This window comes from Strix aluco, chromosome 2, assembly GCF_031877795.1.
Source record: "Strix aluco isolate bStrAlu1 chromosome 2, bStrAlu1.hap1, whole genome shotgun sequence".
Taxonomy (NCBI): Eukaryota; Metazoa; Chordata; class Aves; order Strigiformes; family Strigidae; genus Strix; species Strix aluco.
In genome coordinates this window covers 36,602,200-36,627,546 of record NC_133932.1, presented here as the reverse complement: position 1 = coordinate 36,627,546, position 25,347 = coordinate 36,602,200, and the positions used below count along the sequence as shown (strand labels likewise).

Here is a 25,347-nt window from a genome sequence, read left to right as displayed (position 1 = left end):
GGACAGCACAAAAGAGAAAGTTGTGAAAACTTTTAAACTCTGATCTTCACATCAGGCTATGTTGAACTCTCAAGAGGTAACCAGTTGAAACTGGACAAAGAAATATTACTATATGTTCCTGCTAAAGGAGAAAGGTCCCACAGATCTCATCTTTTCTTTTCACTCTAGACCACATGCTGTTACTGCTTTCCTGAACTGGCTCTGGCATTTATCAATGAGGTGAGACCACACAACTAAGAGCAGGACCCCATCCTGCCAGCAGGCCCAGCACCTGGTGAATCAGAGATTTACAGTAAACCCTTACAAACAAGCAGTTTTTGGGAATCAAAAGCCTTAAGCCTAACTATTGAAAAAAAGAAAAAGAAAAAAAAAGGACAGAGCTGGAAGTTTTTAACTGTAATTTAAAACCTCATAAATAAGCAAAAAACAAAGCAATCTGGTTGGCTTTGAAGTATCTTCCTGTTATTTGTTCCTTGCCAATGATGAGATGAGTAAGTTTTGGCCACCATAGCCATAAAGCAATAGGTGCAAGAGAAGATGATGTGAATAACATTTTAAGAGTAACATTTAATATAAATACATATTTATATAACTTCAATATAAATTGTCATTACTGTTTCCTAACCTTTAATCTGCAACTGTGAATGATTCATAAAATACCAGATTGTGGTCTGCAAGCCATTAGAAATCAAAAAACAAGCAGGACAGAGCAGGAATAAAAACAATAAATTAACATTCAAGGCCTAGCTTCCCCATTATTTGGTTATGAATGAAAATCATTACAGGAACTTGAACAAAACAATACTCCTCCAAAAAAGGAGTCAGTCCTCAGTAAAAAGAAAGACGAAAAAATAACCTGAGAAAACATAATAAGACAGATCATCTTTGCTATTTATCAAAATGACATTGTTTACAGAAAAGCTGCTGTTCTACATGCTAAAACTTAACAGCTACACCTGGCAAGTGACAAGCAGTATCCTTATGTATCTTGCTGCCTGAAGACATTTACTTACAGAGAGGAACTACTTGCTCTCAGTTATTTCTATAAAACTTCAGCACCCCAAAATCTAAGGCTTCATCCTGGATTTTATTTTCAAGCAAGTCAATTTTGTCTGGATTTGGACAAAATTGTTTACAAAGTTCAGCGAATGTAGCAATGGAGAAAGTAACCTTTGTAACATGCGCATTCTCAAATCTCAGAATCACAGAATCATCTAGGTTGGAAAAGACCTTGAAGATCATCCAGTCCAACCATTAACCTAGCACTGGCAGTTCCCAACTACACCATAACACTCAGTGCTATGTCGACCCTACTCTTAAACACCTCCAGGGATGGGGACTCCACCACCTCCCTGGGCAGCCCATTCCAACGCCTAGCACCTGTTCTGTAAAGAAATACTTCCTATTATCTAGTCTAAACCTTCCCTGGCACAACTTGAGGCCATTCCCTCTTGTCCCATCGCTTATTACTTGGTTAAAGAGACTCATCCCCAGCTCTCTGCAACCTCCTTTCAGGTAGTTGTAGAGGGCGATGAGGTCTCCCCTCAGCCTCCTCTTCTCCAGACTAAACAACCCCAGTTCCCTCAGCCGCTCCTCGTACGACATGTGCTCCAGACCCTTCACCAGCTTCGTTGCCCTTCTCTGGACACGCTCGAGTAATTCAATGTCCTTTTTGTAGTGAGGGGCCCAAAACTGAACACAGTCATCGAGGTGTGGCCTCACCAGTGCCGAGTACAGGGGCAAGATCACTTCCCTGTCCCTGCTGGCCACGCTATTTCTGATACAAGCCAGGATGCCATTGGCCTTCTTGGCCACCTGGGCACACTGCTGGCTCATGTTCAGCCGGCTGTCAATCAACACCCCCAGGTCCCTCTCTGACTGGCAGCTCTCCAGCCACTCCTCCCCAAGCCTGTAGCGCTGCTGGGGGTTGTTGTGGCTGAAGTGCAGAACCTGGCATTTGGCCTTATTGAAACTCCTGCAGTTGGCCTTAGCCCATCGCTCCAGCCTGTCCAGATCTCTCTGCAGAGTCTCCCTACCCTCGAGAAGATCAATACTCCCACCCAGCTTGGGGTCATCTGCAAACTTACTGAGGGTGCACTCGATCCCCTTGTCTAGGTCATCAATAAAGATGTTAAACAGGAGTGGCCCCAAAACCGAGCCCTGGGGGACACCACTCGTGACCAGCCGCCAACCGGATTTAACTCCGTTCACCACAACTCTTTGGGCCCGGCCATCCAGCCAGTTTTTTACCCAGCAAAGCGTGTACCCATCCAAGCCGCGAGCAGCCAGTTTTGCCAGGAGAATGCTGTGGGAAATGGTGTCAAAGGCCTTACTGAAGTCAAGGTAAACTACGTCCACAGCCTTTCCCTCATCCAATAAGCAGGTCGCCCTGTCGTAGAAGGAGATCAGGTTTGTCAAGCAGGACCTGCCTTTCATAAACCCATGCTGACTAGGCCTGATCCCCTGGTTGTCCATTATATGACTTTTAATGGCACTCGAGATGACCTGCTCCATGACCTTCCCTGGCACCAAGGTCAGGCTGACAGGTCTATAGTTTCCTGAATCCTCCTTTCTGCCTTTCTTGTAGATGGGTGTCACATTTGCCACCCTCCAGTCCAATGGGACCTCCCCAGATAGCCATGATTTCAGGTAAATCATGGAAAGCAGCTTGTCGAGCACATCTGCCAACTCTTTCAGCCAACACTCCTTGGGTGTAACCCATCCGGTCCCACAGACTTGTGTGCATCCAAGTGGTGTAGCAGGTCTCTGACCACCTCCTCTTCAACTGTGCTGACCTCAATCTGCTTCCCCTCCCCATCTCCCAGCTCATGAGGCTGGGTGTCCAGGGAACCGCCAGTTCCACTGCTAAAGACTGAGGCAAAGTAGGCGTTGAGCACCTCAGCCTTTTCCTCATCCTTAGTTACCATGTTTCCCTCTGCATCCAATAAAGGAGGGAGATTTTCTCTAATCCTCCTTTTGCTGTTAACGAATTTATAGAAACATTTTTTATTATCCTTAACAGCTGTAGCCAAATTGAGCTCTAGCTGCGCTTTGGCTCTCCTAATGTTCTCCCTGCATAACTTCACTACATCTTTATAGTCTTCATGAGAGACCTGGCCCCTCTTCCAAATTTAATAGATTCTCCTTTTGTTCTTTACTGACTCCTTCAGTGCAAGATTCACTCAAAGACATGCTAAACTGCTCCGCAAATAGTTTAAGAGCGGCGAGTTTACTGACAGGAGGGCAGTTTCGGAGAAGAGAGGGCGGCCGTGCCGGCAGAGGCGGCGGGCCCAGGCAGCGCTCCGCCCCGCAGCGGGGCAGGCGGTGCAGTGCCGCGCTCTGCCCACAAGATGGCGGCTGCAGCGCGGGAACGAGCTTTGCGCGGCGGAGCCGGCACAACCGCCGCGAGCCTGGGAAACCCCCGCCGAGCCTGGGAGACCCCCGCCTCACCCACCCACCCGGCTACGGACTCCACGAGGTAATGGAGCGCTCCCAGGAGCAAAGGGGCTGGCAAGTCGCTGTTAATCGACTGTCGGACGCTGGCCCCTGAATGGGCTACTTTTAGGCTGTGGAAACTGGTAGCACCAAAGCTGACCCAATCGTCTGGGCTGCCCACGACCACTCGCATTAGGAAGTTCTGGGAAACTGAAGCTCAGAGACCTAACTTCTTGTCTGACTGGATGCACGACATCGCATTGTAATGATCTACCCTTCAAGAATTACACTTCCTATATCTGCCATAAGTCACCTTTTTTGTTCTTCCTATTTTTCATGGCTATATTAGATCATTCTATCAAGCCTCCTACAACAGACACGTAGCCTTTTGCTGCGCAAGTTAAAAACATGATCTTAACCATATGTACTTGAAAACATATATCACCTTATGTGACTGAAGAGAGTTTGCCATTACTATAAGGTTAGTCTGGTGTTAAAAGCTTTAGTAACAGACCAGCAGATAACAACAGAAAGAATGAGGAGGTAGGATTCCAACAGAGAAAAGAAAAAACCACACAAGGACGGTTCAGAAAATGATCTCTGCAAGAGTTTTTCAGAATTGACATATACAGGACAGATCTGCTTTTATCAAGGACAGTGAGAAACAAGTTGCAGCATATTCAAGGCAATACCTTGAATAAAAAGGATTCCTGTAGAAATATCATAAAGAAAGAATCTGTAAGATGTATGTATCATTTAGACATGAAAACCTAGATGGTATGCAGATTACATCTGGAGTGAAAGGCAAGATGGTAGTCCACAGCAATAGAGAAATGTAAGACAGCACAAAGCCTTCAATAATACAGTGTCATGACTTTGGTAAGAAAAAAAAAAAGTTATGTTGTTATGTTTTAATAAGATGAACTAGAGCTGACAAAAGGGCTATTGAAAGAGAAAGAACAATAAAATTTTTTGCACAGAGACAAGGTCTAGAGCAGATGAGCTGACTCACTAGCATAAAGATGTGAGCTGTATTTGGTTTTGCAGGTAAGATTAGCCAGAAGTGCAGTGCAATGGCAAAAAAGCCATTGAGACTCCCCAGCACAGGCTCATACAGAATCTCCATACCAACCTGGAATCTGGTGAGAACTCTTTATGGACTTGTTGATGGGAGAAGCACAAGAACTCAAGGAAAGAGTCATGAAAAGCAAGTAGTCAGAAGACTTAAAAAAGTTGCCTGCCATCAAAGCCAAGGGTGCTGAAAGCGGCTCACAAAGGATAAGGGAGTAAAAATTCTGAGCTGCTTAGCCAGAGGACTATAAAGAGTTCAACAACACAATTACAGTAAAAGAGGAAGGCAGAAGCTACAATGCAGAACAAGATGGAACTGGAAAAATAAAAACATTGATTCTATAAAATAGCGTTAGTGGTGCAAAGACAGCTCGATTGCCATTATCAAGGTGGCCAGCTGGTCATTTCTTCATATGCATAACTTCCTGGAGCCAATCACAGCTTTTTCCCTATATTTACATCCTCATCTCAGTGAGTTGCATTCTTTGGTTAACAATTCTTGGCTATTCTCTGAAAACTATTCTTCAGCTATTATTCAGCTACCATTTTAAAGCCATTGTGACCACAAACAGCAACGGATGGTGATATATCCCTAAAGTTCCTTGATTCTGCTTTTTGGCTTGAAAACATTAACAACTAAGCAGTAATGTACACTAAAGCTCACAGATGTGATGCCAGATCCTAATGCTTAGATAACTACCTTGAAAGGTTTAAGGAACACAGCAACTTTTCTTAATTGGCAGACTGATTCACTAACCTCTCATTGTGGAGGTTTTGGGGGACTTTTAACCTAAAAAAAAAAGTCACATAAAATACCTTTTCTCAAGCTAAATACTATTATATATGAGCAGATTTACTCTTCCTACTGAGTGGCTCTCATGAAAGTAAAAACATCCTTTGCCAGCTCCATTCACTTTGCCATCCTTCACAGAGTCCTAGTCATTACATATCTCCAAATTCTAGTATCAAATATCCTGGCACTTAGTTTGACCATTCTCATCCTCTCTAATCCTTCCCTCTTCCTGCATTAAGCACCTTCCTACAGAGCAGTACCAACAGAGCATCTCTTGATGGTACTGTAGATTCTTCTACTGAAACCATCTTGAACACAAGAACAGACCTGAATCTGGCAGCAACAAAAGACTTCACTCTCCATCCTCTTTAAGTGGAACATGACTCAGCAGCCTGCACCGAATTTTGAAGCTCTGACTTAACAAACTTCTGGATTTTAACCTCTGAAACCTGTTTGTGTTCATGTCTCCACAACTGGGATGTGCCATTTTTAAGAAAGCAACAGAATTCTCTCCTACACAGGGCAATACTAGCTCTTGTGGCTAGCAACCTAGCACTATTAGTTAGGAAGCTACTTCAGCAGTTCTAGCAACTCAAAAGCACTATAGAAGAAACAGTGACCCTGACAGCTTTCAAAAGCATCCATTATCATCATAATCCCTGTGTTCATTTTACCTCCTTGCAACAGTAAGTAGTAAATTAGTAGTAGTAAAACCCCAATGATAGCATAGCTTTAGATTGTGCCTTTTTTTAAAAAAAAGCATATCTTCCTTAATAAAATGTGTCTTTCATGCAAACCTCTCTATTCTAAATACACTAACCAGTGGCCCTGCATTAAAACACTGTCCATTAAAATAAGTAACAAAGCCATCACATTCTAACATCAAACAGCCCTAAAAAGAAAAAGCTATTATTAAACTCTCTTTCCAACTCTCCACTTGGACAATCTTTCTCCCCTCTCATTTCAGAAATGTTAAAAGTAATCATAATAAATATGTACCAGATGTTTAAAAACAACTTCCAGAAACTTATGCATTCACCCATCCTGAAGAGTCAGGAGTTAATTAGTTAAAAAAAAGGAAAAAAAAGGCAAAACCAAAGAAACCACTAAAACATATGCTCCAATCCTGTAATTTATGGGTATATAATATACTAGAGAAAGAATTATTACATCTAAAATGACTGCTATCACTTACCTGGTTTGTTAATGTTAGAGGTTGCTGAATCTGGTCAGCATATGATAAGGCAGAAACCTGTTGGTCATTTATGTTCTGCTGCCGACGATCACTGTACTGCTGATGCGAATGGGACATCTGTCCAGCCATCTGAAGGCCAGCAGCATGGAATGAAAACGATGGTGCAAGCCGAACAGATGAAGGTTTGCATGCTGAAGTCTCTCCTCCTGCAAAGACAATGTGAGTTTTTAATGCAGTTAATGGCTTGAAAATATTTACCTCAGTTAGCCTCTGTCTCCTAGCTTAGAGCTCATAAACACTAATAGTTTCACCATTTTAACATACTCAAGAGTTTTCATACACAATGAACACAGAAATCATCCTCACATGAAGATTACCTAGATGAAGTGCTTCTTCCCATTTCATTGTGGCAAATTATTCATTAATTGTTTATTCCTATGTATCCTTAACATTCCTTTTCTACCATTTTCACCTATGCGTCATAACTCAATTGGAAGTTGACACGGGTTACTTTCAAAGATACAGATTTTGTGTATGGATTTCATGAAAGCCAGAAAAACACACAGGTTCTGCCTTTCAAGGTTGTTCATGGCAACTTTCTAGACTGACTGTACCAAAACAAAAGAAAAGCTAGTGCCCAGTCTCAGCAACTCATCTTCCCTGGCCTCTATGTTTATGCCTTCCTCCAAACTGCTTAGCTCACTAGCCTACATTTTTAACTTTCACCCTTCTTCCAATGGTACTTCAATTCAGCTTCCTGACTCCCACTGCTGAGTTTCATCGAGCTATAGGTAGCAAGCACTGCAACTTGTATTAATTCCTTTTCGGGAAGGTGAAATCAGACTGCAAGAACCAACTGCAAAGCAAGAGACAAACAAAATACTTGGTGTCAAGTTCCAGGAGAATGCCAAACTGTATGGCCAAAGTATTACATAGTGTAACATCCTGAAAAATGTCAAATTTCACAGGCACAGAATCTGTCTCTAACCAGGACAGATCTTGCACCTCTCAACTCTTGCTTCAGATGTCTGTCATGGCATTTAATTGGTTTGTAGTCTACTTGTATCTTCACTGTTCTCTAACAGTGGAGGACAGATTAAAGTACAATTTGGTTTTCTTTGCTAAAGAAAGTTTAGCATGTTCCACATTTAATATCCATCCTTTTGCTTTTTCCTGACTATGCCAGAGGGGGGAAATTCTGTAAATGGTTGCCATGTTGGCACAACGTAAAAGACAGGGCAGGATGGGACAATCAGCCAGACACACTTAAGCCAACATTGCCACCGAAGGAATACGTGTTGAATCAGAAGCTGAAATCTGAAGGCACAATTATTGGTAAAGATTAAATTTAGAAGCAAGATGTGAAATAATCAAGCACCTAACCAGCATGGGAAATCCCCATTTCCCTTACAATCAAAACCTTACAAGAAAATATAATCAGTAGAAAATGGTAGATGAACACCGTCCACCAATCTGACTCTCTTAAAAATAACTGACTGTTCAATTCATCACCTATTCTCATTCAAGGCAAAATAAAATAGTGAAAATGATACTGTATCATTGACTCAGCACCTATCAGGGCAGCAGAAGAACGGCATGGGATGAAATCAAACAGCATTATATGTTAACATCATTTTAGAAGAATATAGTTAATAAAAAGTCAAAATAATATTCAAACAGCTATAAATAAGAAAGCCTATATATAGTATAATCACCATTACTTTAAAAGGGGTGCAGTAAAATTGTACAGTGAAGTACCCACTGACAGACTACTGGTATTTTTCTCCAGTGTTACAATTCAGTACTACTAAAAGACTAAGAACAAACTGCTTCAGAAAATGAACTGGTGGCCCACAAGCACCCACATATTTTCACAATGTTTCATTAAATCTTCAAACATTTTACTTAAAAACAAAACAAAACACAAAAAACCTGAAAACCCAAACCTTCATGAAATAACTATGATATATGAAAACTCCTTTTTTTGTGTGCATTATGGTGCCTCTAGTAACATGATAAAGTATCAAGATGAACTTACAAATGGAAATAAAGAAATTCCTCACCTAAAACCATTATAAGCTAAGTCAACTTAACGTTGCACAGAAAATTACTAACTCTTCTGTAAAACATCCATTAAAAACTGCTTTGTGATTTTTAACAAAAATAGAGATCCTTGTAAGCTCCAAAACTGTCCCCCAACATTTAAAGATACAGTGAAAATGTCAGTTAACTACCAGAGTGTAAACTTTTTAAAGTACTTGCATCTTTTCCTGTTTTCATTCCAAGTAATATTTTATGTTCATCTATGAACTGGGCAACAGATTGTCACCTGCTTTTTTAAATTTAAAATTTTGTATTATGAACTTCACAAGTTCACATTTAAATACAGGGGGAAAATATGTGCAAAGATTCTAATGCATCAGCTGACCTCAAAGATATCATGGTTTTTTTATATATTAATGCATCTGTCGCTTAGATCATGTAAAAACTGTATATAATTTTTTTTCCACACTACTGTACTCTCTTACTATCTAACCTCCATTTTTACTAGAGAATCAGAGTTAATCTTCCATCCATACAACTTGGTAAATTCAGTATACATTTACTTTTCAAGACATACTGAACACTCCTGTAAGAATGGGTGAACACAAGTAAGACATTATCTGGTATGTCTACTTTCTGCTGTTTTAATTTCTGCTGATTTCCTGCTTAACCTGAAAAAAATATAATCTCACTTAGCAACATCATGGTAACTGAATTAAAAGTCAAAACACTATGTAAGTCAGATAGTAAAAAAGTACCATTAATTCTAAATTGTAGAGCAAATTACTTCAAAAGTTTTTTTTCTTGTGTTTTTTTACCCCAGGCCACAGTTTCCCAAAGCATACTAGATATCTAGCAAATTAGATAACTTAATAAAACCAAAATTTAAAAAATTCTGCACTTGCACATGTCCCTAAAAAAGCAGAAAGCTCACATATATACACATAAAAATCCCAGTAGCATAGAGTTCTCATGTACAATTTGACTTCGTAGTATCTTCTAACACTCACTGAAAAGATCACAACAACTGAGGATAAAATGAATAATGCGCCACACACACTTTTTTTTTTAAAAAAAATAAATAAAGTAGAAAAGAATTAGAAGTATAATAATCCCACAAAAGAACAGTTGTAATACGGATGATTCAGTTCGGCTTTAAATTTTTCACGCTTGCACACCCTTCCTCTCCCAAGTCCACTGGCAGGATAGTGAGGCTGCAGCTTTCCTGGTCTTCCAAACAGACAACAGTTTATGGGACCAACTCCGTTAATGCAACAGCAATGCCCCACAAGAGACCTTCATAATTTGTAACAAGGTAACTAGACTGCAGAATCACAAGGAAAGCTTCTCCAAGAAACAGTTTGACAAATAACTTTTTTTATTCAGTAAATTTAGAATTTTTTGAAGAGTCAATGTTTGTGATTAACAAGCAGTTTCGTAGTTGCTTGGAGGAAAGTCGCACACAACCTAGGATGTCAACATACATAAATGAACAAACAATCCATCCAATCAGTCCAACAAGAAACATTGCAGAAACCACTCTCCTCTGGCAGAGATGCAAACCGGTTTCACAGAGCAGCACTGAATCTCAAAAAAGGGGTCACTATTAAACACAAGAGCCTGACTGCAGTCTCACGATGTGAAGTCTGTTACAAGTAGATACATGGAAATTGGCTAGCTTATACAGCATGTTCTCTGTGAACTCTCTGTGAAGGTGGTGGTATCAACCCTTAACAATGTTAGCAGTAAGTAAGAACTACCTGGGTCAAAATTTTAAGAACTGTAACTACAAGGCTCTGAAAGATCAGTAGCCAATTAATTTTCATCTTTACAATTTCTTACTGTTAGTGAAATGGAGACACAGGAGTTCACAGACTTCTGTTGCTGAAAGCAGTCTTAGCTATCAACAAAAACAAGTTACGTCCAGCACATGGTCCCTGATGAAATACCTGCCCTTGCCACATTTCAGACTTTGTTCCATGATACATGCAATCCTACCCCAGTACATCTAATCCCAAGAGAACACTCATAACTTACTATTACGAGCCAAGAAACACCTAATGACATGTTAGGAATAAATGAGGGGAGAAAGAATTGGCTAGAATAGCACTCTTGACCTCCTTTAGTTTTAGGCCGAGGAGTCAGTCAACTATAGAAATAGGAACATCTGTGTACATACATTGTGGTTCACAAAACCTCTGGTGGCTGAAGTTCATTCAGAGAGCTGGAGACATTCAAAAAAGGATGTGACCTACTGACCACCATAGGAGTACTAAAATCCACAGGCGCTCATTACCATGCCACATCCATAACGTGTACAGGATAGAAATATCTAAGGAACAAGATCTATGCATGAAGGTCATTAAGGGAAGAGATTACAGATTGGGAGTGAGTAGAATTATTTTAGGAACGGGCCTTACCTAATGTATTCATTCAGGGAATGGCATAAAAATATATACCTTTATGTATATTTGCAGTTTAAGTTGCCACAGTTTACAACAAACATTTATTTGCCTGTGACAGGACTAAATCAGAACTTGTCATAAAGAAGGTCCAGCTACAGAAGGCATCCCTTATTTCAGACTTTGGAGTGTATGTCCCTTTTCTCCTACAGTCATGAATCTGACAGCTCCTTTGAAGTGAAGCTCTTCAGAATACTGTTTCATTAGTGACATTCCATATGCCATAATATAAGCAAAATATAAGTTATAACAATTGTAACTTCTTGAGTTTTGTAAATTTACTGTCTCTGGAAAAGTAACAAGTGAGGAAGAAGTGAGCATTAATAAAATGCTACACTACTGGATGAGCAAACTACTGTTAACTATAACCAGAAGAAAATGTTTAAAAGAGGACCAATAGCATAAATGTGGTAATAGAGAAAACTTAAATTATAACCTTAAAAGAGGTCCATAACTCCAATCTATCTGAAAATACAGATACTGCAAAAATGGACTGCCCTATCATATGGAAGAAGGTAGGGTTTATTTCTTTAAAGCATGATCTTAATACAGTGGAAGAGCCTAAATTCAGTAATATATTTCTTCATTTGGCAAGGATGGCGAATACTTCCCTCATTCAAAATAGCTCTGTTTTAAATTACTTTTCTAAGTATCAAATAAATTAGTAACTCAAAGTAGAAAAATACTTGAGATGGTAGTTATTGAACAGTGCATAAATGAATTACAGTTGGTTTACTATTGGAAAATTTTTGGTACAATTTTGCATAGTTTTTTAAAAACTCAATGCAGTTTCAAAATTCAATTTCCTACCTCACCATTTTAAATTCTGCGATTCCCATTTTAACATCAGTCTACCTAACTCATTTTGACATCACCTCCTCCAAAAAAAGTATCATAAGGTAACCAAGTGGTGCAATGCATTGCTGACCTTCTCCTTTCAACATAATGTAAGGCACAAATATTCACTGATTGACTGTAAAGAGTTGCGGGTGTCTATGTGTCACCCCAAGAGTGGATCAGTTTCTGGAAAAAAAAAAAAAAACACCTGTGTATTGTGGTAATTTAAATTTGGTATCTAGGAATATGAAAATTTCAACTGAAGATTTCCCTACAGCTGGGCCACTGTAAAGTCTATTCTCTGGACAAGACTGGCTGATGGAAGCCATGCTATAGCCTTTCCCACAGTCAGTGACTGTGCCCCGGCACAGCTTGCCCAGAGAAGTTGTGGGTAATACATCCTGAGAGATACTCAAAACCCAACTGGTCACAGTACTGGGCAACCGGCTCTAGGTGGCCCTGCTTGAGCAGGGATAGGTTGGACCCGGTGACCTCCAGAGGTCTCATACAGCCTCAACAGTTCTGTGATTCTGTGCCACAAATGTAAGCACAAAACAAGAGACAGTATTTCTCTCCTGAATCAGAAAGTTGTTAGATCAGCTCCCCGGTCATGCAGGACTGCATCTGAAAATCCTCATAGCGATTAGATAGTTTCTTTGCATTTCTGTCACCCAACTCATTAAATATATACTCTGCTTCTCAAGGTATGTATGTGAATCTCTTTGTCCCTCTGTCACAGTTCTAAGTATTCTATTTAGGTATACTCATCATGAAGGATAAAAAAGGAGACAAACTCATACATTAAAATCATTAGAACATTAAAAGAAGTGACAGTTCCTTAATATTTCTTCCTACCTGCTTACCTCACAATTAAAAATTAAACCCCAAAAAGGACCATTGTAACACTTCTGACCCTGTCAGCTATACAAGCTTGCCTTCAAGACTGACAAAAGCATCTTCCAGTGCAGGAGCTGATCTTGATGTCATGACACCAGGACATAAAGAGTTCTCTACTTGGTAACATAACCTTTGCACTGGCCTTAAAAATACTTCACAATCTACTGACTATTGTGCACAACGAAGCAGGTAAAAGCAGTGAAAGTCACACCTGCATACTATTTCATACTTTTAGAAGTTAAATTGTAGTCATTCCCCATGTTTGAGAACTTACCACTAACCTTCTATCTGGGTAACTGATTTCTTTTACAATTATAACAACTTCATAACCCCTTCTGTACCGAAGTCCTCTGCATCTGGCTTCCAGACAGTGATCACTACTTCGGCAGAATGCTTTAGTTGTTTGCTAATAACAGCACTGTCCCCATTTTCCCACCTCTTTGTTCAACTCAGCTCAAAGAAGAGGCAGAATTTCTTATCAGATCCATAAATTAAACACCTGTAAAGTATGGTACAACAGCATTTAACTGGCAGAAATAATGCAGAACTATATTGGAATCAGTGGCAATTTCCTTGGGGGTTTATCCTGGACTGTGGGGTCATCTCATTTTGAAGTATGAAACGTTCTCCTTTGCACAACTCACCTTCTTTCATTCTCTTTGCATTGCTAGAACTTTTCTTCTTGATCTTCAACATTTTCCCTATAAAGACATTGACTAAATGTTTTGAGCTTCCTTTCACTTCCTCTCCCTCCTACCCCATCCTCCCCTTCCCTATTCTGTCTCTGCTATCTATTATCGGGGTCATTCAGCAATGTGCAGAGGTATTCCATCTCAGTGATATGTTCGCAGCTGAATGAGAACCTGCCAGAAAACAGGACCAGAGAATAAAAGTCTGAACTGTATCATTCACCATAATGGGCATTCTCATTTCCACACTCAAGAGTTCAAGAGTTTGTGGGCCTACACCACAGAGAGAGTATGGTAGTTCTTAGTACTGCGTATGACTGGTTCAGACTTCAAATCCTTTTATTTCCAACCCCTGCTACGCCACCACAGATGAAGGCATCCACCTTCTTGTTATTTTTTTTTCTGCATTCAAATTACTGAATATTAAAACAGCCAAATGTCTCCTCAGAGAAAATCTTGTATTAGTTGAGAGACTGTACAGCCCTGTTCCTTTACATAAGATTCACCTTTTTTTTTGCAAAGTTATTCATTTTACAGAGTTCTTATCAACCTTTTTTTACAAAATCCATGCTTGGAAAAGTTCTCAGTACCAATGAGCATTATGATACTTCAGCTACTAAGTTGAGTGTACCTCTAAGAAACAAGTCTCAAAAAGTGAGAAGACTGATCTCTGCATTGCTTTAATATCCAAACACCTCTGCATTGTATTAGCACATCCTAAAACAGACAGTGAGCAATTAGCAATAGCGACAAACAGTTGTATCTTGAGAACTCTCTGTTCAAATAAACCCACATATAAGACAAGTTAGACTTACCTGAGTTCTGCCTAAGCATAATAAATGTCAAGCACTTGGGATTTTAGAGTTTAGAACAATCATCTTTTAAGCAATAAGCAAATGCCAACGTGAACTCTAAGTGAACTACTGCTCTACTGAAACACTGCTTTGCCTATTGTCCTCCTGCACTGCATTTAAAATGACTGCATGAGAATGTGAAGGTACACAAACTTCACTCAGCTTGCTCTGGAATGAGGAAAGCTGAGAGAACCCAGGGAACAAAGGGAAATTACCTGCAGCAGCTACTGTAGAACAAACAACTCCGTTATAAATATCCCACACTAGTTCCTCCTCTGGAAGAACTATATTATGGTGGAGGAATTACATTATCAAGAATGGCTACTTCAGAAGCTATTCCACAATAACTATTCAGTCAACTTCCCTGTACAGAAATGCCAAATGCTACTTTCTCTCAAAGCAAAAATTAAGCCCTAAACTTAGAAACAATCGCCCTCTCATGTGCTGTTCACTAGGCCAATACTCCCAGCCCACAGAATCCTCCTGCTTATGCTCTTTCCTACTGGGCAGAGCTGCAGAGAAGATACAGTGCTTAGGAGGTGACACAAAATTACTTCTGGGTGCCATCTCTCCCAACAGTTTCCAGACCTTTGACATGACTTGCCTGTCACATGTCTGGTCATATGACAGAGATGGAGCAAGAAACCTAGAGAAAAGACAGGCCAAGAATAGGCTTCATTAACTGTTCTGATATTGTTGTGCCTGTCTTCACTATCCTCTTCCCTGGATGAGCTGCAGCAGGAGGTGGACTTTGGACAGGACTTGCATGCATGCGCTTTATTGCTTTTGTGCAGTAAAGCTTGTACTCAGGGGACACTAGTTCCCTCTACTGTACAAATACCATGCCTAAGACCTGTGACAGGGAGAGATTGTGGTATGTATCTCTCCCTGGCCATTTCAAAAATCTGGTTCCAGAAAGACTAAATGTCACTGCTCACTATAATCCTCCCACAACACGAGAAGGAAATTTCTAAAACTCATGAGCAACTTATGATTTAATCCACTGGCAACACTATATAAATCTATATTTCATTAACATATAAATATTACTCTGGAGAATCTTAGAACTAAGAAAATGTTGTGAAAGTGAAACTACTTTTTTACAAATGAAGACAAAGATTGCCAAAATTCTCAGCTAAAACCTACAGGAAACACAAGTACTCTAACTTTCAAAGTCAAAATCTTGAACTCTATGAGAACTCTGCTTTCACATTTCTATTTCTGAGAAACAGGCTGCCTAAGAGCTCATCTGAAAAAAAATCTACAACCCCACGAGTAAACAGTGAGGACTCAACCTATGTACAGGCCTTCACATAGACCAGAAGCCTCCACCTAGGCATACAGTGAACTGAAAGAACATCAGAATTGAAGAGTACTGTGCACAGAAGTTAGGAAACACCAGAATACTTACACAGTTTTAATTTAGTGCCTCTATGTAAATAAATTATGATACTATTTAGTTACATGAATACCCTATTTATTTTAAGGGACAGAATGGAAGTAGTGCTCACTGAATAGGTTGCCATACAATAGATCTTTTTATTTTCATTGTATTTAACATAATATCCCTTGACACTCCTCAGACTGTGCTCCAAATAAAAATATTGTCTTCATATATATTCTATAGTTATTGTTTTTGTACCCATGTAATTCACAAACAACAGTTTTCTTCTGCAATATTCTTATGAGATTAGATTTTATTCTGTCTTGCAGAAAAACAGGGAGACACAGGTTAAACACAAAAGAATTCCATGATTTAAAATTTCTAATTCTATATATATACACATATATATAAAATTTGAAAGACTTTACAAGGACAACGAACACGTACTAGTAAGTAAATCTCTGTTTTAATGAGGTCCACAGAGGAGCAGCTTTACAGGAGGTCAGGTTTCAAGAATTTGGAAAAAGTAAACCAAATGAAAGAGGTCTGAAATGGATGTTCATTTCTGCTCGCAAACAAAACCAAACAAGAAGCAGTAACTTGATTCGTGGACCAAGTACTGAAAACTAGCATAGTTCTTTCAAGCAACAGGTCACTAACGTAGGAATTACTCGTACAGCAAACCAAAGATCCATTGAAATCAGTGTCATGACTCTGAAAGTGGCCAATGGCAGTCATCTTGGAAGACAACAGGGCAAGCGTACAGGAGTAGGTGCCAGGTCTATTTGTCTAGTCTCCAGTCCAGGAATTACATGATGCAGAGTCTTTGTGATTAATGTGTATATATACATATATATATCATGCATCCTTTTCTTCCATGGACTTGTTGAACCACTTTTTGCATTTCAGCTTTTAGCATCCAGAAGATCACATGACAAAGGACTCCACAGCTTACTCAGAGGCTGCAGTAAGCACCACCTCCTTTTGTTTGTTGTGAACTTGCAGTTTACATCTGATGGCCTCTGCTGAATAGTAACAAAAATTAAGGCTGCCCTTCTGCAAAGAGGCATGATACTGACATGAAGAAATGAATGAGAGGCTTCACATCAGCAACTTTGTTTATTCTGCTGCTGGGGTGTTGGTTTGGGGGGGTGGGGCCAGGGGGTGGGGTTTGGGTTTTGGTTTTTTTTCAAGCTTCCTTTTGACACACTGCCTTCATGTGATCCTCCTGGAGACGATATTCTAGGATTTAGAGAAGAAACATCCTCAACTGTGCAACTGTATTCACGCCAACATATTTATTATTGAAAGTTTTATATTTTTCTAATACACATAAAATCATCTTCAGAAGTTTTCCTACCACATTGTAACTATGTCCAACTCTTCATCATAAACCTGTTGCTTGAGAAACACTAGTTGAATTCAAGTAGTTTGGCTGATGATTCAGCCCAACATGGTATTTATATTATGACAAATGAATAAGTGAAACCAAATAGCTGAGTAATCAATACTTACTTATTGAATATTTAATAAATCATATTTAAAGAAGAGAGCTAACATTTACTTTAAAACTGAAAAGAAAAATTACTGAAATATTCAAAAGAATTTAAGACTCATTTTTCAGAGGACACCAATGACGGTGAAAATGTGCCAAGACTAGGGATCTGATACTTCTTTTTTCTCTCCCCCTACAAATTTATGTTTATTTTATACAATCATGTCTAAGGTTAAGTCTTCTAATTTATTGAAAATCCTGCCATTTAAGAAGAGGAAACATAGAGACGGGGAAAATGAAGATCCCCTTTTCTTATGATCTTGGTTAAAGTTCGTAACAGCTCTTAAAATAGAAAAGTGCGAGTATTATTCCAAACAAAGATTTAAAACCAACTACTTAATTCCAACTATGTAAGCATATTTAATCTGGGTGAAAGGCCCACACCTGTCCTTCAGTTTCCAGTGCAACCTGTGAAAAACACAAATACAAATAAAAAACACTGTTTATAGAGAAAGTTCTGTCAAATTCATTAAGTGAAAAAGCATAAAGGAGAAAAAATACTTCCTGTTTATAAGTCATGATAATGTCACAATACAGACAACAGAAATTTAGCGACATAAAGTTTAAATTGACATGATTTTATGAAAGTCGTTTCATTAAACACTCTATAAAAGAATCTCTACACTCACTTTTCAGAAGGCTTCAAGCCAACTCCCCTTTAAGTGCACACAAATATATTTTACCTTATTTTTTTCTAAAATGCACTAGAAATCACCAAGCTTCCCTATTAAAGAGGAACATTTTACAAGGGCATATAGTGATAGGACAAGGGGTAACGGATTTAAACTGAAAGAGGGTAGATTTAGATTAGATGTAAGGAAGAAATTATTTTCTGTGAGGGTAGTGAAACACTGGAACAGGTTGCCCAGAGAAGCTGTGGCTGCCCCTCCCTGGCAGTGTTCAAGGCCAGGCTGGACGGGGCTGTGAGCAACCTGGTCTAGTGGAAGGTGTCCCTGCCCATGGCAGGGGGGTTGGAACTAGGTGATCTTTAAGGTCCCTTCCAACCCAAACCATTCCGTGATTCTATTAAAGAGCAAATGTTTGCTTTATTCAAGAACAATTAGATTTAACTCTGCTTCCAGTTTTCTAGAAGTTTGCGAAACAGTCAAAAAATTAAAATTCCACCAAAGTAGATTTAATCATAGGCTGCTTTTTAACAGTAAGCTTTCATCTTCATGGTGAGAGTGACTTGTAAACGGCTGCAGACCATGCTCATCTCAACTAATGCACTCCAATGTTTAGTTTAAAAACCAAAACTTGTTTAGTCCTAAAGTATAAGCATTAAATCATGAGAATGCCGTCTGTTCTCTTGGTATTAAACTACCAACTAATCCAGAGTTGTAAAAATTTTAAAAAATACTTTGTGCATAGATGTTCTCAAAAAATATTTCACAAAAGAATTAGTTGTCAAACGGAATCACTTTTACCAAAATCTCAGTTCCAACTGAACTCAAAGGATCCCAAATCTGCTGACATCAGAGTTATACCTGGTCAAAAATATGCCAGTGAAAATAATTTCCACCATTACTAGTAAATGGCAGGTGGTATCAAACCTCAGACATATACTGATACCTGTGGGGGGTGGGGGAGGTGGGGGGAGGAGGGGAAGAACACAGAACCTATGTAGATGGATTTACTCAGTTAAATAATTCATTAACCCTACATTCAGTTTTACTGAGTTGGAGAGAAATAATGTAAGTAGTTATCCAAAGAAAGCCCACAATTTGGACAGCTAAGGAAGACAGAGGGAGGGACTGGGGAAGAGAGGATTGAAGAAGGTAAACTAATCCATGATTGAATAGGAGAAAAAGCAGGTTTGGAAAGCAGCAAAAAAGGAAGAGACACAGATTTAAGCAACAGACATATTTTAAGATCAGATTTCCCGATATTCTTAGGCAGGAATTATATACAGGACAGAAAAAAATCCAGACTCAACTGTTACAGCTGAGGTGGGGTTTGCTTTTTGGGGGTTTGGGTGGGTTGTTGTTGGGGGGGAGTGGGGTAAGACATGTGAATACACCATTTTTAAAAGGCAAGTGTGTGTTCTGGAAATAGATTATTCTATATTCACACCAGCTACAGATACTTATTATCTCAGACACAGAGGTTATTGCATTTTAGGAAGTACTGATATTAAAGCTGACTTTATGAACATTCCATAGCCATGTTTTCTGCATAAATCTGGTTACTTCAATACAAAGCACTTGAATTAAAAGAAAATAAAACTAAGTGAGGGAAGAGCGAGAACAGTCCTCTCCCATCTACACAGCACTCTTCTGGTTTCAAGCTATTCCGGTGAAGATTTTTTTTTTTTTAATTAACGTGGTGTACACATACACAAATTTTTTAACCTGCACATCCACCCGTACGTACAGACACACATATATTCCCAAGGCCAATGCAGAGGGAGGGCGAGCCTGAAGAGCAATTAAATCCTCCTTTCGGTTCTGTGCTAAAACCCGTGCCTGCCCGCAGTACGCGGGCGCTGCTGCAGATCATTAACTGCTCATTTATCACCGCCGCTCACCAGGCACCACAATGCAGCACAACGGCGCGCGGAAACCGCCCCGCACCCCAGCAACAGCGGGCAATTAGCATAGCCTACCACCACAACCCCGCCGCCTGATTGGGCGAGCGCCCCGGCCCCCCGGCCAATCAACGGGGGCTATGCAAATCGCAGCCCGCAGTTGCCAGGGCAGAGCCGCTGCCTATTGTCCAATCGGAAAACAAGCCCTAAACAAGCCGTGCAATTGAGCTTTGTCACATTTTCAAGTTGTTGTTAACACTTTCAAGTTTCGAGCAAAATTAGCTCCATCTACCGAGGATTAGACGCGTGTTCTACATTTCACCCCCACAGCAAGGGCAGGGCAATGCAGTAATGATACACGGGGATTACAGCTAAGCGCTGCATTAGGATTTAAACTTCCCTTCCCGCAAAACAGCCCTGCTCCGGGACGGCTTGGAGAAGGAACGTGTTCTGAAGGGCTGAGATGCTGAAAGAGCCGAAGGAGATCGCATTCAAACACTCTCAAGCCCGCGATCTCTCTTCTAACGTTCTTCAGAGGCTTTGACTCAGCAGTTAAGAGCAGGAAAGTCCTTTCACCGGCTTAGGTGGCAGATCACCTTATAAAATTACGTGGGCTGCTATACTGTATCAGATAGTACAGGCTACTTACCATACATCATTCCCTTCCTCACAGGTACTAACATTCTGCTTGTTTCTTTGCTTTTAAGGAAGAGGAAAACCACTAAAGAACAAACATCCCTTATTATTTATCCCACTGACAGATTTTAAGTAAATGAATTTCAGTTCATTTGACCAAACTGAACCACCAGCAAAGACTGAACATAAGAAACCAAAGTATCATTCAAGAAACAAGCAATTTTTCCCACTAATTAAAAAAAAAAAATCACGATTATCAGAAAGAGTATTTGCATTAAGTGTCTCTGCCTGTGACAGTGTGAACAGAGAGGGAGTACAGCAGCTACTGACCACCACCGCCTCCAACGCTCCTCGGGAGGTTCTCTTCCCACATGCACAGATGTGTATTTTGAAAACCAGCATCGCTCAGCCCCCTTCAAATGAAGTCTCTAAATGCAAAGACTGACAGACTTACTCTGGAAGCTATTGCCTCTCCCTTCAACAGCAGAATGCAGCTGCACAGCTTCCCTCTACACCGCGGCGGACGCAAGTGATCCTGTGCATGTTTTACTTCACTTTCCACAGCCCGGCAGTGATGTGAAAGTGCTACTGCAATTGACTCACCTGGGAGACTGGTGTTTGTGTGTTTCTGGTTCTCGAGTGCTTGTGGAAGGTGCCCGACACTGGCAACCGACATCTCCTGTCCAGGTACACACCAGGTACAGGATATAAAGCAACGGCGGCAGCAGCAGCCTCTGTGTTTCAAACCCTCAAAGGACCGTGACACTATTCTGCCTGTGGATCGGCTGAAAGAGGGCTATGGCTTTCCGTCAGCTGCTAACCTGGGTCATTCCTGAAGAGGAGAGACGATCTGTATTTCTTTATCAATCCCTATGACACTTAAAACTTTTCAGATCTGAATCACAGAATATGCTTTTTAAAAGTGTCCAAAATGTCAGTTCCACAGCCTGATGCTAACAGAAATTAAAGCTTTACCAGCCCCCTCATTTAGAAAATTTAACAACTTCGTTTTGGAAATTTTATCAATAGTAAAACTACTAAAATATTTCCTTATATGTCCTAAAATACATGCCTAAAAATACATCTTAGTATGTACACTAACCCCTCTGACACATACAAAAAAAAAATCAATTCCACCTATTCTTTATCTAGCATGTTAGCTTTTTAAACTAAATTACTGCTTTTTGATTTATGCTCAGCTAGCAAACTCTTTAACAGTGCAGCAGCAACAGCAGTAAGCAGCAGCAGAGTGTTGTTATCTGACCATAGGCTTACAAGATTTTTCAAGCAATCCAGCCTGGGCCAGTACTTTGCAGCACTAATCCTTCTCCTAGTCTGCTCAACTGTCCTCTCAAAGTAATACTTTTATCAGTAGTTAAGAGTTTCTTGTATTGGTGCAGGGCCTGCCCTTTCCCCCACCTCCAAAGAGAATATAAATAACATTACTTACAATTTTCAGTTTACAGTGCAAAACTAATTGAAGACTGAATACAAATTACCTGCTACATGGCAACACATCAAACCATACCATTCGTACAAGAGGTGAAAAGCACCAAGTATTCTGTACCTAATCAATACCTGTGGCTAACAGCTAGCCTAACATCTAAACTTCACTTTTCAGATTCCACACGCATTTCCAGCTAACATAAGGCTAGCATAAATATCTGAATCATTTTTAAAGCTCTCCTTTAATCTATTGTACAAATACATATATATTAAAAAAGGAATCTTTTCCTACGCATAAAAACCATCAAGGGAAATAGAATAATTCAAGTCATTTCCCATTTGTAGCTACTGAGGCACAAGATATATTTAAACAGTTGGTACAGAAAAAATGGAAAGCATCTACCATATCAATGTACAGCTAGCATGCCAAACCATTAATGTAAGAGCTAAACAAGGGATGAATACATCATGTGCAATAGTCTCACATGATATAAATTATTCAATACCTGACCAAAGAAAACAACTTTCAGGAGAGAGGGGGAGGATCTGAAAGTACTTTTGCAGTTTGAATAAATACAGTATTATGAACTGATGCAAAAATCTTTCTAACTCTACACCACAGTTAAATAATCACATGTATTTTCAAACCATTCCACTACGTTACGTCAATCCAACTTGCATTCTGATGTTTACCATAAAGGTAGATATCATCTGATACAGTGTTGAAAATTTTAAAATAAAACCAACTGTAAAAATGAAATTACTTGGTACATAGCATAAATTCTGAAAATACATTCTTGCCTATGTCCCCTCCTTCCACTTGCAGGATTTGGATAACGTATATCCCTACTGGTACTGCAAGTCTTTTGCTTTTCTAATTTCAAACTGGCTACAGGACACTTTATTTGGGATTGCTATGCTGGCAAAAAATTAACATACACTTAATTCATGTCAAACAGAAGCCTTTTGTAAACTTAGATACACAGATAGAAGGCTTTTTAAGTGACAAATTGACAAACAACAAAATATCTACCATTATAAATTACACGTCGATTATGGGGAATCTGCTGGTGTAATGATTCCAGTGAATGCCTTAAATGGCTGATTTCATACACGATCTTGAAAGAGATGATTTCACTCAAACAGAAGATTATAGTACATACTTAGTTCTGGCAACTAACAGAGCAGTTATGTTGCATTTGGAAACAGTACACTGTTTTTATACTCTGTATTAATAACAAATTCAGATATAGTTTCTAAAAACCAGAATACTTAGAAACTCCAAAGCAGGCTGTCCTTATTAATCCATGTTATAGTTCACAAAAATAATAGCATTTGAAAAGGTTTTTTCCTCACTCCAAAGTAGACTGGAAGCAGCAGAATTACTTTCTTCTATAAAATATTCACAAGCTGTAAATTGTAACTATATCATTTTTCTGCTGTGTTCTCAGTGATTTGGTAACTGATATTCTGACACCAGCATTTTGCAAGACATCTCAAGACAGTCCTTACTTCCTGACAAACTGCACTCAGACTTAAGTCATTGAACAACAAATCATTCCCCAGTAAAAAGTTGTAACATTTCCATTCCTAGCTACTGCTAATCACAGAGAACTCCAACTAAAATCAGAAATAAAATCAAGCTTTCACAAGTACAGTGAAACCTCACAATTCCAAAGCACTTATTTGAAAGACCAATTTCCCACCTTAGTATACAGACTTTTAAGTAGTTACTTCTTTCGATTTGTCTCATTTTGAAGTACTAGCTTTCAATGAGAAAAAAACTTAAGTATGGTTGAATACCTACTTGCAACTAGCAACCACCAAAAGACAGTGATGCCAGGTTTCATTAATCCAAACAACAACATGATCCCGAAGCAGGGCTCACTGTAAATTGCCTTTATTTCTCTAAAGTAGCACAAATTTAAAAAGAGAAAAAACAAAATTAAGACAAAAAACCAACAAAACACACCCAAAACCAAAAAAAAAAAAAGTATCACTATTCCTTTAGGATACTATGATCTAAGAAAATTATTTCTGAAGTGTAACTCCTACATTTCCTTCAAAGGCTTCACTGTTTCTAGTATCATCTAAACAGTACATATTAAAAAATTACATCTAACTAGTTGTTAGTTGTAACAACAACTAACTAGTTGGGGGTTTTTTCACACCAATAATAATGATGAGAGCAACACCATTCAAGTACTAGAGCTGTGCAACTTAAAAACCTTTAAATTTTGTTTACGTATTCAGCTACATGCATCTATAAATCTTATTCCCAGGTTAAAGAAACTCTGTGAGCAGAGACTGGAGTTAACGTTTGCCATGACTGAGCTCCTCCTTTCCAAAAAGTGCCACCTCTCTCCTCTAGGGACATTATGGAAGATGCATAAACCAAAGACAACATGTTCCAATTGCCATGTTTAAACTGTAACATTTAAGACTCTCTTTCCATCAGTCTCTGGTTTTACATGCCAATTCTCAGAGCGAGCTACTGAGAGGGTGATCCATCTGCTGCATCAATGTGGGGAGCAGTGCAGAGATGGTGATGTACACTCTGGCCACCAGAAAAGACAGGTTACTTCAAAGGGGGTGCAGAAACAGGGCAGGGAGGGAAGAAATCATTCGACCATTCCCTGAAGGATATATAAACTACGCCAAGGAAAATCTGACCAGATGGCTAGACATGGTTCTGGGGTTGGTTTGGGTTTTTGTGCCTCCACAGAGGTGCAAAGGGAGAAGAGCATTCCACCTAAGGAAAGAGACTTGAATGTTTTTAAAGAAAGGGGATTATGTAAAAATATTAATGCGATCCAAACGCTAAACAGACAAGCAATTCTTCAAGGTTCAGCTAACAACTATGTTCTGTGAAAAGATCATCACAAGTTCAGTTCATAGCATAAATGCTAACGAAGTTCTAAGCCCTGCAGGCTTTTAATTCTTACGGAGTTTCAGACACAACTGTGCCAGTGGTCTGGCCAGAATATACTTACAGTTCATAAGCACATACTGAACATTACATTTATAGGCACCAGACACGACTGAACTGTAATGCAAAAGAACCATGATCTCCTAACATGTCATGTTACCAAGGGTCTAGCCACTGCAAGTCAAGAAAAGTGAAACAATTAACACATGATTTCTGTACCTTAAAAGGTTAGGTACCAATGCATTTCAAAGCTTCAGCATTACAGTAAATTTTAAAAGTGTGTTCTCAGTGAAGTAAGAGAATGAAACATAATTTTTACCTAATTTAGAAACAACAAATTAATTACTTTTTTTTTTTTTTTTTTTTTTTTTAGAAAAGAATAAGAATATACAGAACAGGAAACATTCTAATCCAAGCATTATTGTAATAAGGCACGTTATCTCTCCAGGTCTATGTAATGAATGGACATATAGAGCCAACACTTATGAAACACCCTGCTTCATGTATGGTAGGCAGCTACCACAGTAAAGACTCTGGCAAACATACACCTGAAGATGCACATTTTAACAGCACGACTCTTCTCTAGCAAGTAGA

The 25,347-nt window shown here is 39.3% G+C and overlaps 1 protein-coding gene across 5 annotated transcripts in view; it reads right to left on the bottom strand.

Annotated features, from left to right (window-relative positions):
- DYRK1A (dual specificity tyrosine phosphorylation regulated kinase 1A) overlaps window positions 1-25,347 on the bottom strand; it is a 92,839-nt gene that overhangs the window by 22,107 nt on the left and 45,385 nt on the right. For all 5 annotated transcript variants that reach the window (XM_074814355.1, XM_074814356.1, XM_074814357.1 and 2 more), the window contains one exon: window positions 6,495-6,700. In XM_074814355.1, coding sequence (XP_074670456.1) covers window positions 6,495-6,700 — 206 coding nt within the window. The remainder of the gene's footprint in view (window positions 1-6,494; window positions 6,701-25,347) is intronic.